The sequence below is a fragment of the Phocoena phocoena genome, chromosome 12 (genome assembly GCF_963924675.1).
Source record: "Phocoena phocoena chromosome 12, mPhoPho1.1, whole genome shotgun sequence".
NCBI classification, from domain to species: Eukaryota; Metazoa; Chordata; class Mammalia; order Artiodactyla; family Phocoenidae; genus Phocoena; species Phocoena phocoena.
The window spans coordinates 31,455,305-31,471,891 of NC_089230.1; the positions used below are offsets into that span (position 1 = coordinate 31,455,305).

General features: G+C 37.9%; 1 protein-coding gene across 1 annotated transcript in view; it reads left to right on the forward strand.

Annotated features, from left to right (window-relative positions):
• Positions 1-756: 756 nt before the first annotated feature.
• Positions 757-16,587, forward strand: part of EPB41L2 (erythrocyte membrane protein band 4.1 like 2) — a 96,572-nt gene continuing 80,741 nt past the window's right edge. Inside the window, exons 1-2 of the mRNA XM_065889232.1 lie at positions 757-1,206; positions 1,928-2,140. Of these exons, the coding sequence (XP_065745304.1) occupies positions 757-1,206; positions 1,928-2,140 (663 nt within the window). The remainder of the gene's footprint in view (positions 1,207-1,927; positions 2,141-16,587) is intronic.

Below are 16,587 nucleotides of genomic sequence, written 5' to 3' on the forward strand. Positions count from 1 at the left end.
CTTAGATACTTTTCTTATAATCACATATACTAGGAAAACTGTCTATGAGGTTGGGTGGGATGGAGGTTTGGAGTTTTGATTATAGTTTTAGTGCCTTTCTTAGAAGACTAATTTTTGCATTAGAATAGTGATGGTGAATTATGGGATTTAATATTGGAACAAAAAAGAAGATATTTTTGTTCCAGATTTAGTTATCTCGCAATTAAGCCCCCAACGCTTAAAATTCATTTTTATAATAACTAACATTTTAAAAAGTTTTGGTTTTAATGTGTGAAATTGCAGTGAAATGTGTCTCAGAATTTTCTAGCATTATCAGTAACATTTTCATATTGTAGAATAAGGAATACCAAGTATAGAGAAAGGTAATTTTCCTTAAAAAATTGAATTTTCCTGAAAAAGTTGAATTTTTGGGGTGAATTATTGTTTATAGCTAGATGAAATCAAACAAAAGTAATCTTTCTAGAGCTTTTGATGTTTTGAAGTTTTCTCTGTACAGAATCGGAGAGTTAATTCTATTGTGGTGCTAGTTTTGGTTCTTTGATTCTGATAGAGAATTATAAACTTTAAGGGAAGCAGTCTCCTTTGTCTCTTGTGCTTCTGAACCTTCTTTTTCTAAATTTGTTTCCTCCCTGTCATCTTTCTGCCATTCCCCTTCCCACCCTTCCTTACCCTGCCCCTTGCCTCCAAACTAAAACTGGGAGAGTTTGTAAAATAACCTTTGGTGATTTTGTTTTGTTTATAGAATAAGCTGTGACCATGACTACTGAAGTGGGCTCCGCATCTGAAGTGAAGAAAGAATCTGACCAGTTAGGAGCAGATGCAACCAAGGAGAAACTGAAAGAAGTAGCAGAAAATCAGCAGAATCAGTCATCTGATCCAGAGGAGGAAAAAGGTTCCCAGTCACCTCCTCCAGCTGAAAGCCAAAGTAGTCCACGCCGCCAGAAGAAAGAGAAAGATCCATCTGAGAGCAGGGGGATTTCTCGATTCATACCCCCGTGGCTTAAGAAACAAAAGTCCTATAACTTAGTAGTGGCCAAAGACGGAGGAGATAAAAAAGAGCCTACCCAAGCTGTTGGGGAAGAGCAGATTTTAGATAAGGAGGAATCTCTTCCTGAAGAAGAAAGGCAGGCCAAGGGTGACGCTGAAGAAACAGCCCAGAGAAAACAACAGGAGATCAAGGTCGACGTCAAGGAAGAGAAACCTGTGGTGAGCAGTCTGGAGACACAAAGTGTGTTTGAGAAGTGATTGGAAGTGAAAGCATTGATGGAGTAACCATGTTAACAAAAAGGATTTGTTTTGAATCATTTTCAGTGATCTTATATTAAGATACTGCTTTGGCTTACTGTATCTGGAATATGGGTCTTCGAGGGTCTACCACAGCCCTCTCCTGTTATTCCTTTTAAAACTTTCAAAATAATAAAGCAAAAAAAATCCCCTGTATATGCAGATCATAAAAAAGTCATATCTATTCATTTTAGGGTTAGACAGGTACTCTCAGAATCCTTCTACCTCTCCTTTTAAATAATATGCACCTTTGTATCTGATTTATTTAGGGGTTCAGTGGATAGGAAGAAGTAGATTTGTATGTGTGTGCCTTTTGGTTGCCTGATGAAGCCTCGGTTTTGCCATGGTATGAAATTGTAATTAGAAATATTATTTGACATGGTATTTAAATTGTGGTTGCTGGGACGTAGTTTCTTTTACTCATTTAATGCTGATGTTGCCAAATTGGCAAAATGAGAAAATTGGAGGTGGATTGGGGGAAAGAAAATGTAGGAAAATACCCCTTCTGGCAAAGTTTTTGAAGTCTTTTAGGCTCGCAGTGTTTATAACAATAACAGTTCTTACTTAAGATTTTCCTTTTTTGTGTGTTGCCTTCTGCAAATTGGTCACCTTTAGTATGAACTTAATTTTTTTTCCTCCACAGCCTGTTGAAGAAGTAAGTAAAGAGAGAGAAGAGGAGGAGGTAAAGGAAATACAGGAGGACAAATCAGATGAAGCAGCAAAAAGGGAGACAAAGGAAGTTCAGACCAATGAGCTAAAAGCAGAGAAGGCCTCTCAGAAAGCCACCAAGAAGACCAAAACTGTTCAGTGCAAAGTGACCCTCCTAGATGGCACCGAGTACAGCTGTGACCTGGAGGTGAGACTGGGAGCTGATAGAACTATCTTGATGTGTGGAATGACAAGTAAAAGTATCGTCTGCCCTCATTTGTGGCCTGGCACAGTGAATAGATTTTGTGTTCCTATAAGATAGTTTGTCGCAATTCTGCATTAAAAAAAAAGCAAAACAAGAAAACATAGAAGAGGGTCACCCTTTCCGTTAGAAACGATAGTTCCTGACCCTTAAGGGTAAGCAGGGCCAATGTTCTGCCAGGCTGCACTGGTCATGTGTATTGGCTGGTGTCTGTTGTGGATGGGCATTAAATAGTTTGAATATTACCCATGGCCATAAGTGTTTCACTTGAGGAGAAACATTGCACTAGGTTGAAATTTCAGAGTAATGAAATTTCAGCAGTTTAATCCCAAGTGTTTTCATCCCGAGACAGACAATGATTTAAAATCTAGCTTATTTAATTTAGTTTCATTTAATTAAAAAGCACTCTTGATTTGCAAAGCATATAATTGATTAGCACTGATGCTGACCAAAGCCAATGTAATTTTTTTAAAGCATTTAATGCCTTATTTTATGACAATCAAAAGAGCCTGTTGCTTTTCATAGCTAAATTACTTTATTTACATGACGTATACTAATAGCTAATGTTTACTGAAGAACTGTGTGAAGAACTTTGAATGAGTTACCTCGTGTAATATTTATAAGACTCTGTATGAGGTAGGTATTATTATGGGTATTCCCATTGCAAAATGAGGGAATGTAAGCTTTAAAGAGGTTAAATAACTTGCCCAAAGTTTCCCAGCTAGTTAGTGGTTGAACCAGGATTCCAACTCCAGCAGTTTGACTGTGAAGGTCGTGGACCTGACTGCTGAACTACTAAGATGACTGCTTCATGGTCCTTAACGTTTACCTTTGTATTAGTTATGTAGAACTTAATTTTACTCATGTAGTTACAGTTCTGCTATGTTAGTTGTTTTGAGAAAAGGAGTACAAAAGATGATTAAAAATCCTTAAAGCTCTCAGAGAGAGAGAATAATACTGTATATCTCTCAGTAGTAGGGGTAGGGACAGTAAGGAAACAGTAGAACCGTGTTCTGAACCTGACTCAGTTACATTGTTTTTGATCACATGTCCCTCATTTTTCCTACCTATCCTAGAAGTTAGGAAGTCTAGATTTTGAGAATCAACTTGTTGATAACTTGTTATGTGACCTTGAGTCACTTACTCAACCTCTGTGGGTCAAACTGAGGCCCAGAAATTGACTTTATCTTTAGAATATAGGATTACTTAGATAATCTTGAAGGCCCCTGTCATCTGTCACCAAAGCTCATGGTTGACCAATGTGCTTTATGGTTTAAATCTATTTTTGTTCTCTGTCATTTAAAAAAAGTCATATTTAAAAAAACACGAAAATATAAAAATAATAGGAGAGCTGTATATTTATCATTAAAATTTTAACCAGATGTCACCATTTAGCCGTGTGTTTTAGATATATTTTAAAAGAAATAAAGCATTAAAGGTATTGCTAAAGTCTTATTCCCATCTCTCCTCTTTCTCTGCACTTGTCTTTTTATCACGTGTAAATCTACTTTATTCATTTTAACTGCTGTATAGTATTCCTTTGAGTGACTAACCTATTTTATCTATTCCCCTGCTGAGGCACAATTTCTTTTATATAGTATAACAGTCAGTGCTTCAGTGAACATTATTATATATGTTTCTTTATTTACTTGTGCAAGAGTTTCTGCAGGGTAGACACCTAGGAAGGGAATTGCTAGGTTGCTAAGATGCTGCTTTACTTCTTTAGTTTTCCCAGATGTTGGCAAAGCGGTCTCCAAAGTGGTTGTGACAATTTAAATTCCAACCAGCAACCACTGTTAGGTTTTTCCACATTGTCATCAGCACTTTTTGTTATTAGAATTATTAATTTTGACCTATCATAATGGTGTGAAATATCGTCTCAAAATTTTAATTAGCATTTATTTGATCACTGTCAACTTTTACTAGGTTATACAATAAAGACAACAATAGCAATAATGAACAACCTCCAAATCTTCTGGACTTAAAATAACAATGGTTTATTCCTTGCTCATGTTATATGCCCTTGGTGGGTAGGCTGTGGGCTCTGTTCCATGTCTTCTTGAGTTTTGGACCAAGATTAAAGGTGTATGCTCCACCTGGGAAATGTTGGTCTCACAATAGAGGGGAAAGATAACATGGCAGAACCACACTATAGCTCTTGAATCTTCTGCTTGGAAGTAGTATGTACCACTTTCACTTTCATCTCATTAACCAAGCAAGTCCTGTGGTTAAGGTTGATGACAGTAGGTGGGCAAGTATGATCCTGTCACAGGAAGAGCATGGTAAATAATTGAAACCATGGAAATAATCCTATAATTTACAACTCAGGAGGCTGAGCATCGTTTTATAAGTTTTGTTTAGGTTTCTAAGACTGCTCTAGGATTTTTAAAACTAGGCATTCTTTCTCAGATTAAGGATATTCTTTTCTTAGTTTCTAAGACTAAACTAGAAAGTTTCATGAATAGGTGGTGAAAGACATGAATAGGTAGTGAATCTTATCTGATGTATTGTCTGCATCAACTGAGAGGATCATATGTTTTTGTAATCTATTAATGTTGTAATTTACATTGTTTTCTAGCATGAAGCTGTCTTTGAATTCCTAATATAAATACTACTTGTTCATGATGATTTGGCATTGATTTTGTATTTTTAATTTAGGGTTTTTGCATATATTGCCTTTAATTTTCTTTTATCAAATTATCTTCATCAGATGTTGTTATCTGGGTTATATACTAATCTCATAAAGTTGCTTCCCTTTAGTATTCTCTGGAAAAATTTGCCTAAATTAGGGATTTAACTGTTCTTTGGAGATCTGGTAAAACTTGCCTTTAAAACTGTCTTGGAGGGACTTCCCTGGCATTCCAGTGGTTAAGACTCCACGCTTCCACTGCAAGAGACACGGGTTCGATCCCTGGTCGGGGAACTAAGATCCTGCATGCCCCACAGCATGGCCAAATTAAAAAAAACAAACAAAACGAACAAACAAAAAACTGTCTTGGGAAGAATATTGTTGGGAGGTGTTTTTTTTTTTTTTCTTTAAATCATGGGTTTTATTTTCCAATAGTCTGTTTCTGGTTTTCCTTGAATAAGTTTCAGTAATTCATATTTTTAGTGGAACTGCCCATTTCATCTAACTTGACAAATCTGTTGGTATGAAGTTGTTCGTAGTGTTCTCATCTTGTATCTTTGATTTTGATTCATTTTTAATTTCTTGTGTTATTTGTGCTTTCTTCATCATTCTTGCTATAGAGTTAACCATTTTAATCTTTCAAAGAAGCAGCTTGGTTTTATTTGTTTCTTTTCTGTTTTGTAACATTTTGTTCTTTATTTTATCCTTGAGTTTATTCTGTTTTTTCCCCCAGTTTCTTGAGTTGAATATTTGGGAAAAAATGTATGCTTTATGCTTTCATGGCTCTAATTTTCCTTTCAGGTACCTCTTGTTGAATGTATAAGTTTTGAAATACTGTACTTTTAGTTGCCATTCAGTTCTTCATATTTTCTCATCCCATTATGGTTCAACTTAAATTGGTTGGAGAAGCAGAGGAGTCTTTATTTTCAATGACTGTATTAATTTACAGGTTGTCTTTTCAGCTAATAAGTGATTAGTTAATATACCATTATAAGAATGTACTTTTGAGGATAATAGATACATTTGAAATAAGCGTGTCCATATAAGTGTTGTGTAAACTTTTTTTTTTCCTGTCAAGTACAAAGCAGAACAAAATTTGAGTAGACTTAAGTGATGTGACCGCACAGCAGATTTTACGCACCTGGAAACCTAGGCAGTGACTGTATATTTTGACCAGAGGCTGTAGTTCATCAGTGTCACACTAGTTGTTACAATGCAGGCGTTATAAGTGGTATTTCCTCTTTTGATTAATTTCTCTTTTATCCAGTTCTCCTTCCTATCTAGGTTCTTTGAGTTCTCAGTATCATTAGAATGGGTCTGATACTGATCACACTGCTGTTACTTCCTCATCAGGAGCAGAGCCCAAAGAACAGCCATCACGTGGTTTGAGCACGCTCTCGTTTCCCAGTTCCAGTACTGACCTTAGGCAGATGGGGTGATGTGCTGATGCTGCTTAGCTGTCGTTCTGTAGCTCTGTACCGGAAACGGGTGTCTGAGGACTACTTGGGGGGAAGTATGTTGTGGGAAACTGTGACTATAAATGAAGTTGCAAGTACTTAAGGAAGTGAATACAGTGTGGGAAATAACTACTTTTACTTTATTTGATTGGGGAGATTAGATTTGTTTCCAGCTGCTTACTGTCATTAAAGATGATGATTATGTCTTTCATGGCTTTTTAGAGGCCTATAGTTATTGCTTGCTGTTTTTCTTTCTGTATGTACATGTATCTAATTTTCAATTAGATTTTTAGATTGTAGCATGCCCACTGAAGAGGGCCTAAATGCCTTCACTTAGGGCACCTACAACAGTAGAGGGAAGCATGGCCTGTACAGGAGGTCTTGAGGAGTTGGAACAGCCTGACTTAATAGGGACCTTGTAGAGTAGGATGAAGTTCTACAAGGCGAGAAATGCCAGGATAAGATGATTAAAACTGATCGATAGAGCAAAAAGGAGCTGGAAGAAATGGACCAGAGGTTGTAAAGTTATTAGTATAAAAGAACTAGCAAGGTCAAGAATGCTGTTCGATATTAGAACATGGCTGCAGTAATTTAAGGGGGACTTTTTTTTATCCACTGCCTTGGTTACGCTACACACCAGTGGTCTTTATAGATAGGGTTTTATCGATGTGATTAGAGCATTGGGAAAGTTAGGCAGATTCCTGTTTTTGTTATCTGTCAGTACCTTTGGACAACAAAAATACCCTTTTTATACCATTTAATGTCAGTGTTACTGTATTAACTGAATAAGTTTTAAATCAAGAAACATAATTCTTGGGGATATTTTTGTTTATTTGGTGTCTTAATATCATCTCTGCTTCACAGATTATTCCCTTAAAATAGATAGATCGATCTCCATATAGCCTTTTTTATCCTCCTCCCAGCCCCCTGCCCTTTCCTGGCTCTCTGTTTCTACATTCTTTCTCCCGTGGACCATCTGAACGTATTCTCAAACCTCAGGAATTAAGTGGAGAAAACTGCCCAGGGAGCCATGGCAACATTGTTTTCAAAAACTGTTATCTTTGAAGTCTGCATTCTTTTGAAGAGAGTATATGTTAATACTAAGTGCATAAAAAATGCTTCACACACACAGTATTTATGAGCATAAATATTGGATAATGGTGCATTTTTGGAGAATGATTTTAGTTAAGTACAAAAACAATATGGAAATGGCTTGACTTTAATTAATGTTATTTCTGGCTTATGTGACAATAGGCTTATTACTAAGCCATGCATTAATTTTGACGCAAGGCCGAGTCTCTTGTGCATTTGTTCCAAATCTTTGCGTGAAGTATTTTTTCATTAAAGTTAGTAAAAATTACAATTTACATTTGTATACTAGTCTGTCATCTCAATAATAAAGTGAGATCTCAAATATTTTTTGGAAAAAAAAATCTTTAGTTTGAAGATTATTGTTTCCTTTTTCTTTTCTTTTCTTTTCTTTTTTTTTTTTTTTTTTTTTTTTTGCGGTGCGTGGACCTCTCTGTTGTGGCCTCTCCCGTTGCGGAGCACAGGCTCTGGACACGCAGGCGCAGCGGCCGTGGCTTACGGGCCTAGCCGCTCCGCGGCATGTGGGATCCTCCCAGACCGGGGCACGAACCCGTGTCCCCTGCATCAGCAGGCGGACTCTCAACCACTGCGCCACCAGGGAAGCCCAAGATTATTGTTTTTAATGAAGAAAATTTATAATTTCTACTCTCTGCTATGTCTATTTTTATCTCATTGAGATATGCAATGGTATGTGACAAGCCCCTTTGGTACCAGAATTTAATGGTAAAGAATTTTTGGGAGTCTCCTGGATTTTGCATGCTTGTTCCAGGGACTCTGCTATAGGAGGACTCTTGTGATATTGCCACTGAAGTCATTTACATACACCATGTGTTAAAACAGCAGGGCTCCTTCCTCTAAGGAAAAATACAGTAAGATTTAGTTGATGCCATGGATATAAAGTCAGGAGATCTGTGTTTACTTTTCTTTTGACTCTTTGGATGTCTTGGGGAAGTCACTTCCTCTTTTTTCTTCTATTCTCAGATTGCAAAGTAAGAATGAAAATATTTGCTTCCTCTATTTCTAGGATTGAGCTGGCTTTACTACAGCTGATAAGTCTGTATATATATTTTTAAAGTCTGAAAATAAATGTGAAAGTCCCTGTAAGACTTCGGAAGCATAAGTGAATGTGCATTCTGAGTTAGAGTTGCTCACATTTTCCTCTGGCATCTGAAAGTTTTTCCCACGTGTTGATTTTGTCTGAGAATTGAGGGCATTGTTCCTGCCCACACAGGAATGTCAGTGCCATTTTTTCTCAGTGCTATGAATAAGGCTGTCAGAATGTAGGCGCTCTTCCTCAGTGTTCTGTTGATAAAACTATTTATCAGGCAGTAGAATGTGTCAAGGTCTTCTTGCCTTTCTTGTGCAGAGTACTGGCCTCAGAAATCCAATTTGTTATCATTGCTTTTGAGGGTTTTGTTTACTTACTTGATTGTTTATGTCTACTGTCACCCTCCAAGGCTGTTCTTTTAGACTTCTGTATAATCAACCCTTGCTAGGTTTACGAGTTAAATAGTTTTAACTGTCTACATCTTGTAGCGGATCTGGAAGTTGTGGCCCTCTAAGCTCCTGCAAAATAGCGTTAGATTTAAATATGATTTAAATAGAACTGTGAACAATTTAATTGGCATATATTATATGCCATTTAAAATTCCAGTGACATAGGTCCAGATGGAATGTCTCTGGTTAACTCTCCATTTATCCCTTAAGCTCAAAAAGGAGTTTAAGGTGATAATTCTATCCAATAACGTAATTTTTATTTAGTAAATGGGAAAAGGTTGCCATGCCATGTGAGTAGTTGAATACTTTGGTCCAGCTTGAAGAACATGAGGGGTTCACAGGAGCAGAGCGGACTCATTAGCTGGGCATTCAGGACGCTGTTGCGTATGACCTCAGGTGGTCTTTTGATCTATTAGTATAGGATTTTCTGTGTTTTCCCTTGCCAGCCAAATTGGTCTTCTAAGAAGACACTGAATTGTCTGGCCTTTCTTCCCTCAAGTTTCTGATCAGATCATCTCTGCCATTTCAATTTCCCCGTCCACACGATTCCCCCCAATCTTTTAATGTCCAACTTAGATCCAGCTGTCCGGATGTTTTTTCTTCCTCTGAACTTGTTTTCACCAGTAGTTGGACAATCACGTGCTGCCTTGTGAGAGTCTCTTGTATTGTTGTGTTGAACAACAGCTAAACTCTTGTATTATTGTTTGATTTTTCTCATGCTTATGTTGTTTCTTCACCTGGATTGTTAGTTCCTTGAGAAAAAGAACTTTCTTCTGTCTCCCCATAGGGCATCAACGCAGGACTTTGCCTTTAGCGCTACTCATAAAAAGTTATTGTTGACTTCTCTCTGCTTTCTCATATGTGTATACAACTTTTATCCTTATCTAAGCTAAATGATTGTGTTTGCTCGTTTGTGTTCCCAGTTCTTCTCTCCATCCTTTACAGTTAGAAAAGATTTGTGTGCGTGTGTGTGCGCGCGTGTGTGTTTAATCCTCCACCTTCTCATATTACTACTTCTATCCACAGCTGCCCTGCTTTTTAAGCGCTTAGAAACAGTAGGCTAACTTCTTGTAGAAACACTTCATGGGTTTAAATAAATGAAAATGATTTATTAAATTTCTATAAAGGCTGTGAACCGACGAGGCGTGAGAGCGATGCAGACGTGGGTAAGGAGTGGTCTTGGCCCTTCGGGATCTCACAGCATAGCGAGAATGTGGACTCCCAGAAGCCTAAGAGTTCTTTCACACAAATCTGAGCTGCCACAGGTCAGATGGCTGGCTGGCTGGGTGTAGGCTGGGCTTGGAGAGGAGAGTATAATTAACACCTTATTTACTTCCTGCCTCTTTTTCTCAAATGCTCCTTTTTTCTCTTGAGCAAAATAAAGAATGATATGGTTTTAATTTTTCAGCCGTCAAGAATTCAACCACATTCGTTCTCCTTTGTCTTCCCCACTTTTGGTTTCAAAATCTGCGGATTGCCGTTTTTGCCCTTGCATCAGTGGTTTTTGAAAGCATTAAATTGACACTTGAAAGTAACTTCTCACTATGAGTAACCATCCTGAGGTAATTTTGAAGGCAGCGTCTATCTCTGCCTGCCCCTTTCTCACACGTGCTGCCAGGCAAGCTGACTCCTCAGTAATTTGCCACTTAAGTTTTACTCTCACCTGAGGGTGACAGTAGAACAGGCACGAGATCTTTGAATTTTTTTTCCTGTTTTGGAATGAAAATTATTTGAAGGTTGAATAACATTTGAAATAGTGGGGAAAGTCATTTTCAGAATAAAATTTGTACTTTAAAATCTGTTCAGATATGTTTTCTTGCTCTCTAACATAAGTAGGCATTAAAAAAATTTTAACTCCTTTTCAGAGTTCATCAAATGATACGTAATTTTATTTTTCTCTCATTCAACAAGAAACAGTATCTTTTGTTAAACCCCTTACGCTGGGAATCCCTCTGTTTTCATTACTGTTTTATTTCCAGTCTCTTTTCCAGTCTTCTCCTGAGCAAATTAAAGATGTTTCTGACAGTTTTTATTTCTCAACTATTAGGAAATTTTGCCAAATATTCTCCTCCTTGATCCTGTCTCCCTATTCCCCCCAACCAAGGTTTCTATGGAGATTGTGTGCAGGAACTTGAATGGAGGAACAGAAATTTCAGAATCTTGCCTTTACCTGTGAGCGTTGTTGAATTTATTTCACGGAAGCTCGAGCTGGGGCCATTCTTTCCATCCATCCTTTCCGCAGGGGATCAAGGCTCTGTGGCCTAGTGGAAACATGTACAGAATTTATCATCCCTATTTACAGCACTTTAATATGCTAACATTTGAATCTTAAAGGGATCAAATGCAATATAACATAATAAAATACAGTCTATAAAAAGCACTGGATTGGTCAGAAGAACAGTTTCTTCATGCAAGGTGGCTACATGATGAAAGTACTGAAAAACGATCTGTCAGATTCCTATTTTTATATTTGTTATATTCTGCAACAGAGTTTCACATCAACTCTGTTATGATTAGGAATATTATTCTTTTTTTTTTTAATTCTAGAGAGACAGCCTCAAAACTACTAACTGAACTACGTTTCATAACTGTGCTATATTTGCAGGATATGCCATTTTAACCTGTTATGAGTTGTCTAGTTTTGTGCATCATCTACTTATTAACATAGGAAACAATCTGAGTCTTATTGTGATCTGTTTGTTATATTCACTGATCTCTTTCTGTATTTCAGCAGCAATTTAAAGTGAATCAAATAGTAATACTCTAGTAAGCTTTTCTGCTATAGCACAGAAAGCTTGTCTGAATCAGGTGTCAAAATTCATTGTAGGCAAATAGTTCACAGAGAATCTGCTAACCTACAGAGGTTTGCTGCTTATGGTTCTTTACATAAGTTTTAATGGAAATGGTATTTGTTAGTTTCTTAAAAAGATACTTAGAAAATGTGGTGTGCTCATCTGGCTAGAGGTTTGATACCAGCCTCTTTATATAATCCAACAGTTTTAGTCACTGCTGTTTTTTAAGAGGGTATAGTTTTCACAGATTTATTCCAAGTGTTGCTGTTCAAAGTGAATAAGAGAAAAAGCTGGACAAAAAGAATGCGGAGTTTCACTTCTTAATAATTACTTTAGTGACTGGTTACTGACCTTCTTTAGTGATGGTATATAATTTTTAAGAAAAATAGAAAGTTAAAGAAGTCATATTTCCACAGTATTTTATGAATTTGGCCTCAAAATAGTATTCATTTAAATATATATTGTGGGTTTAGAAGTAATTTTTGTCCCCCAATATTGATTTGTTTCCTGTCTGAGAAGATGAAGAGAAAAGTATGAGGTATAATTTTTCCTCTTAAATTGAGTACAGATTTTACTTTCAGAGGTAAACTTTACCTGTGAAACAAGAATATGCATATAGTTGATAAAGTACTGTTTATGGTTTAGATAAAAGTGCAGAAGTGCCAAGTTATTATGGGCTGGAGTTGGTAAGCAAATCTTCATTGAGGAGAAAGGAACTCTTAGACTTTGAAGAATGATGTACTTAGGAAAACTCGGCAATACTGAGCCTAGTACAGTTTTCGTTTGAAAATGGTTGAATAGTAAAATCCAAGCAGAAATTTGGGGTTATAAGAAAAGGCTTGAATGCCCACTTCCTTATCTTATTTATTCATTTATTTTTGTGGTACGTGGGCCGCTCACTGTTATGGCCTCTCCCGTTGCGGAGCACAGGCTCCGGAAGCGCAGGCTCAGCGGCCATGGCTCACGGGCCCAGCCGCTCCGCGGGATGTGGGATCTTCCCGGACCGGGTCGCGAACCCGCGTCCCCTGCATCGGCAGGCGGACCCTCAACCACTGCGCCACCAGGGAAGCCCCTGCCTACTTCCTTATATGCCAAGGATAACATAATAAAATGTAAACTTTGTTAGGAGCAAACCATGCTGGCCAGTGCTGTCAGTTTCAGCCCAGACTTTGCATGGCTTGGCTTTAACTAGGAATCCTCTCCTCCTGCAAAGCCAGAATATCATTGGGGTTCAAATGGATCAATCTCTTCACTTCTGCTAAACGTTAAGAAGAGGTGGGCTCCCACCCATAGGAGAGGTTGCAAAGTAAACATAAAATAGAAAAAAATGCATGGACTCTATTGTTTACCCTTTTCCAGTCTGCTTTCCAAAATTTTTTTGGCACTGATTCCATTCTCTTTCTCCTTTCCATTGTCAGGGGGGAAAAGAATATGTGCGTGTTGTGCTCATGTGTGCACTTAGGCACTTCATTTTAGAATAGCTTCCATAGGGAGCAGAGCTAAATGTGTATTTTCAATCTACCATCTTTAATTAGAAGTCCACTTTCTACTTAGGAAAATCTGGACAGTGAGCCTGTTTTATCACCAGGATAAAGTGAAGTGGGCCCTCTCTCTCAATATAGCCAGGAAGTTTTCTGGATATCTCATTATAAAAAGACTTTTAATTGGTTGTGGTAGCTTTAGTAGCATCTGTTTTGACGTTGTTTGTTGTTTTCTTATAGATGCTTTTTGTTTTCATTTTCTTGATTCACTATTTCCTGCAGGTGTCTAGATAGTCCATTTTGTTTTGCATGTGTGTGTAATTGGGCAGAGCAGAGGTAGGTCATAGGAAAAGAATGGATGGAAATGCTATTCTACTTAACATACGTTATTTTGTTTTTTTGCAATTAATAGGTATAGTTTAGTTCTTATCCACTTGGTTTGGGTCCTAAGCTATGTATTATGTAAAGTTTGTGGCTTTGTTCATCAAACATTTCTGGACCAAGCATTGGTGACAATGTTGGTGGAGGGTGGGTTCTTCAACAAGATCGGACTTGGGAGAATTTCACTGTGCAGCGTCTGGTGCTCAGCATTGGGATGTACGTTAACTCTACTCACAGTGCCCGAGTCAGGCAGAGGAAAAGTGCCCTTGCTGATCAGTTTTATAAATGTAGACATAAGAATTCCAGGAAATGAATTTACAGTGAGAGATAACTGCCAGGAAGAATGACACATTTAGATTTATTGGTCATTTAATTCTTTCCTTCATAATAAGAAAGTCGTCAAATGGTGCTAAATCTCAGGATATCGTTGTGAGCATGAAATTCAGAGCAAGGGGTATTATATCAACATAGTAACAGGTGTCTTTAGCCTCCTGTAGCTTGATCCAAAGCCACCGTGGAGGGTGAATACATCTGCCATCAGGTCAAGAATAATTGTGCTTTCAGACCAGGTTACCCTTCTTCCTAGTGATACTGCTAACTTCCCACTTCTAGTTCTCCCCATGCCTCCCCCTTCAGGAAGCCTTGTTGGATCTGTACATTTGTTGGATACATATACATAAACCCAGCCACCTACCCTTTCTTCCCCTAACATTTTAGACCTTTCTTTCTTGGGTCTCCTGCAGTCAGATTATTTCATCTATCACGTGTTGATTTTTACTTAGGTTTCCCAGTAAATGTTAAACTAACTTCAAATTCTGCTGGAAAATTTATGTATTTACGTTTTTAGTAAATAAAAACGTAGTATTTACGTTTGGGCATGTTACTGACCTAATAGGTGTGGGGATGGGAGTTGAAGTTGGGAAGGGAAATGATTGGCCTGAAACCCATTTACCATGTAAAAGTATTATTTCTGTTGGAAAAGATTCTGAATTTCGAGTAGCTGTCTGTCACACGTCACGCTGCATTTTATGGCGGAAGTAATACAGGAGGGCTTTGAGGCGACCATCTGGATATGTGAATACATATGTACAGAGAAGCATTATAAAGGACATTTCCAGCTTATGAACAGGTTATATAAATGTATATGTCAGTACGTTATTTGGAGAGTATGTTTTCCCATGGAAATAAGGCACAAATGATGAGACTTTCAAGTCGATTTGTAAAAGTCTAAAGTTTTTGAACTGAGTTCTGGGTGCTAAATCTTGGAGCAGGTAGATAAAGACAGAATTTCTACCCCACTTTTCTAATTCAGGCCAAAATTTAAAATCCCTTTTCTTTTTTTTCATATTCTTTTCCTATTTCTTGTTGCTTTTTTCCCTAGACTTTCTTGTTCCTAGTTCCATGATGATATTCTGTTACTCTTTTGTAGTATCATAATACAAAAAATGTCTGATGCTTCCTGCTTACTTTTTCTCTGTCCAGAATTAAAATTCCTCTAATTTCTCAAACGTAGCTGATCTCGCACCTAAATCATGAAAGGATCCGCAATCTGAGTGAATGACTCCTGTGTGGATGAAAACTTGTATTTGCCTTCTAGGAGGTATTTGCATTTTAACAGAAGCCTGTTCACGTTAAAGAATCATAAGTGGTAGAGTTTCACTCAGGAAGCCAAGGGAAATGAAAAAATGAAAGCAGTTTGTGAGGGCAGTAGAGGGCTGGGTTTTTGGCCTTTGGATCAGGTGGATATACTGCTGGTAAGGTGGCCTTTTGGGGAGGTATACCCAAATGCTCCCTAACTTTCTTGCTTCTGAACCTCCATGTTTCTGATGCCTCACACTTTTCCTTTTCTTCTTCTTTTTTTTTTTTTTTTTTTTTGCGGTACTCGGGCCTCTCACTGTTGTGGCCTCTCCTGTTGCGGAGCACAGGCTCCGGACGCGCAGGCTCAGCGGCCATAGCTCACGGGCCCAGCCGCTCCGTGGCATGTGGGAATCTTCCCAGACCGGGGCACGAACCCGTGTCCCTTGCATCGGCAGGCAGACTCAACCACTGCGCCACCAGGGAAGCCCACTTTTTCTTATGTAGTTGAAGTAGTTTAATTGTGTGTGTTTTAAGTCAGGCAGAGTCTTGAAGACTCATCTGTTCCTCCCTACTTGCCCATGGTTAACAAAGACATTGCCACTTTGTCTTTTGTTTTACTTTAGTTTGTTAGTCATCTACCGGGAATGAAAACCTTTTACCTGGGGAAAAAAAAGTCAAGCTGAATAGAAAGACTGCTGCCTCAGATCTGTGTTTAAAAATTGAGATATCTCAAAATGAAATGTACTTTTTTCCCTCAGATTACCCAGAAGTTGCTTGTCATTGAGTTCAAGAATCAGAAATTCAGGTGGTGAGGTATAAGGAAATTACTGTTATTTCTTAAGAACCTTTTCAAGACCTCTTTCTTTGTATCAGATCCTGTTTGCCTCTGTTTTACGATAATAAAGTAATAAAGTAAATATTTAAGTGATTAAGAGTTTTCTGCATTACAACTTGACTTCCACTTTGGTCAGTTGTTAAAAGATATTTGAAACACGCCTGGCCAGTAGAGGTAAGAATAGTTTCATTGGGCCTGATTTGTGATAAGATTTGTAGTCAAACAGGTGTCTTGTGTTTTTCTACCTTGTGATTTCTTTCTCGAAGGTAGTCTCAAATACAGTTGTCATTAAAGATTGTCAGATAAATTTTATATTATCGGGCTATATGAAACAGTCTTTTTTTAATAAAGGATTTTAAATGAAAAGTTGAGCAATTGATATATCAGTTAGTGCGTTGGGTCCTGGCTTTTGTGTCTGGGTCTTTGAAAGGGATAAAAGATGAGTATGCTCCTTTGGATGGTGCCTGGCCAGACTGAAAACAGAAAGCTGATGGACTTGAGTGTGAGGGCAGGTAGTCTTACCACGGGAGAGGGGATCTGTTTGCCGACTTTGCTATCGGCCTTGCCTCATGGTCAGAATCCTTGGTTAAGCTTTTTAAAAATACAAGAGCACAGAGGCTTTTTTTTTTTTTCTTTAGGGCAGTGAAACTATTC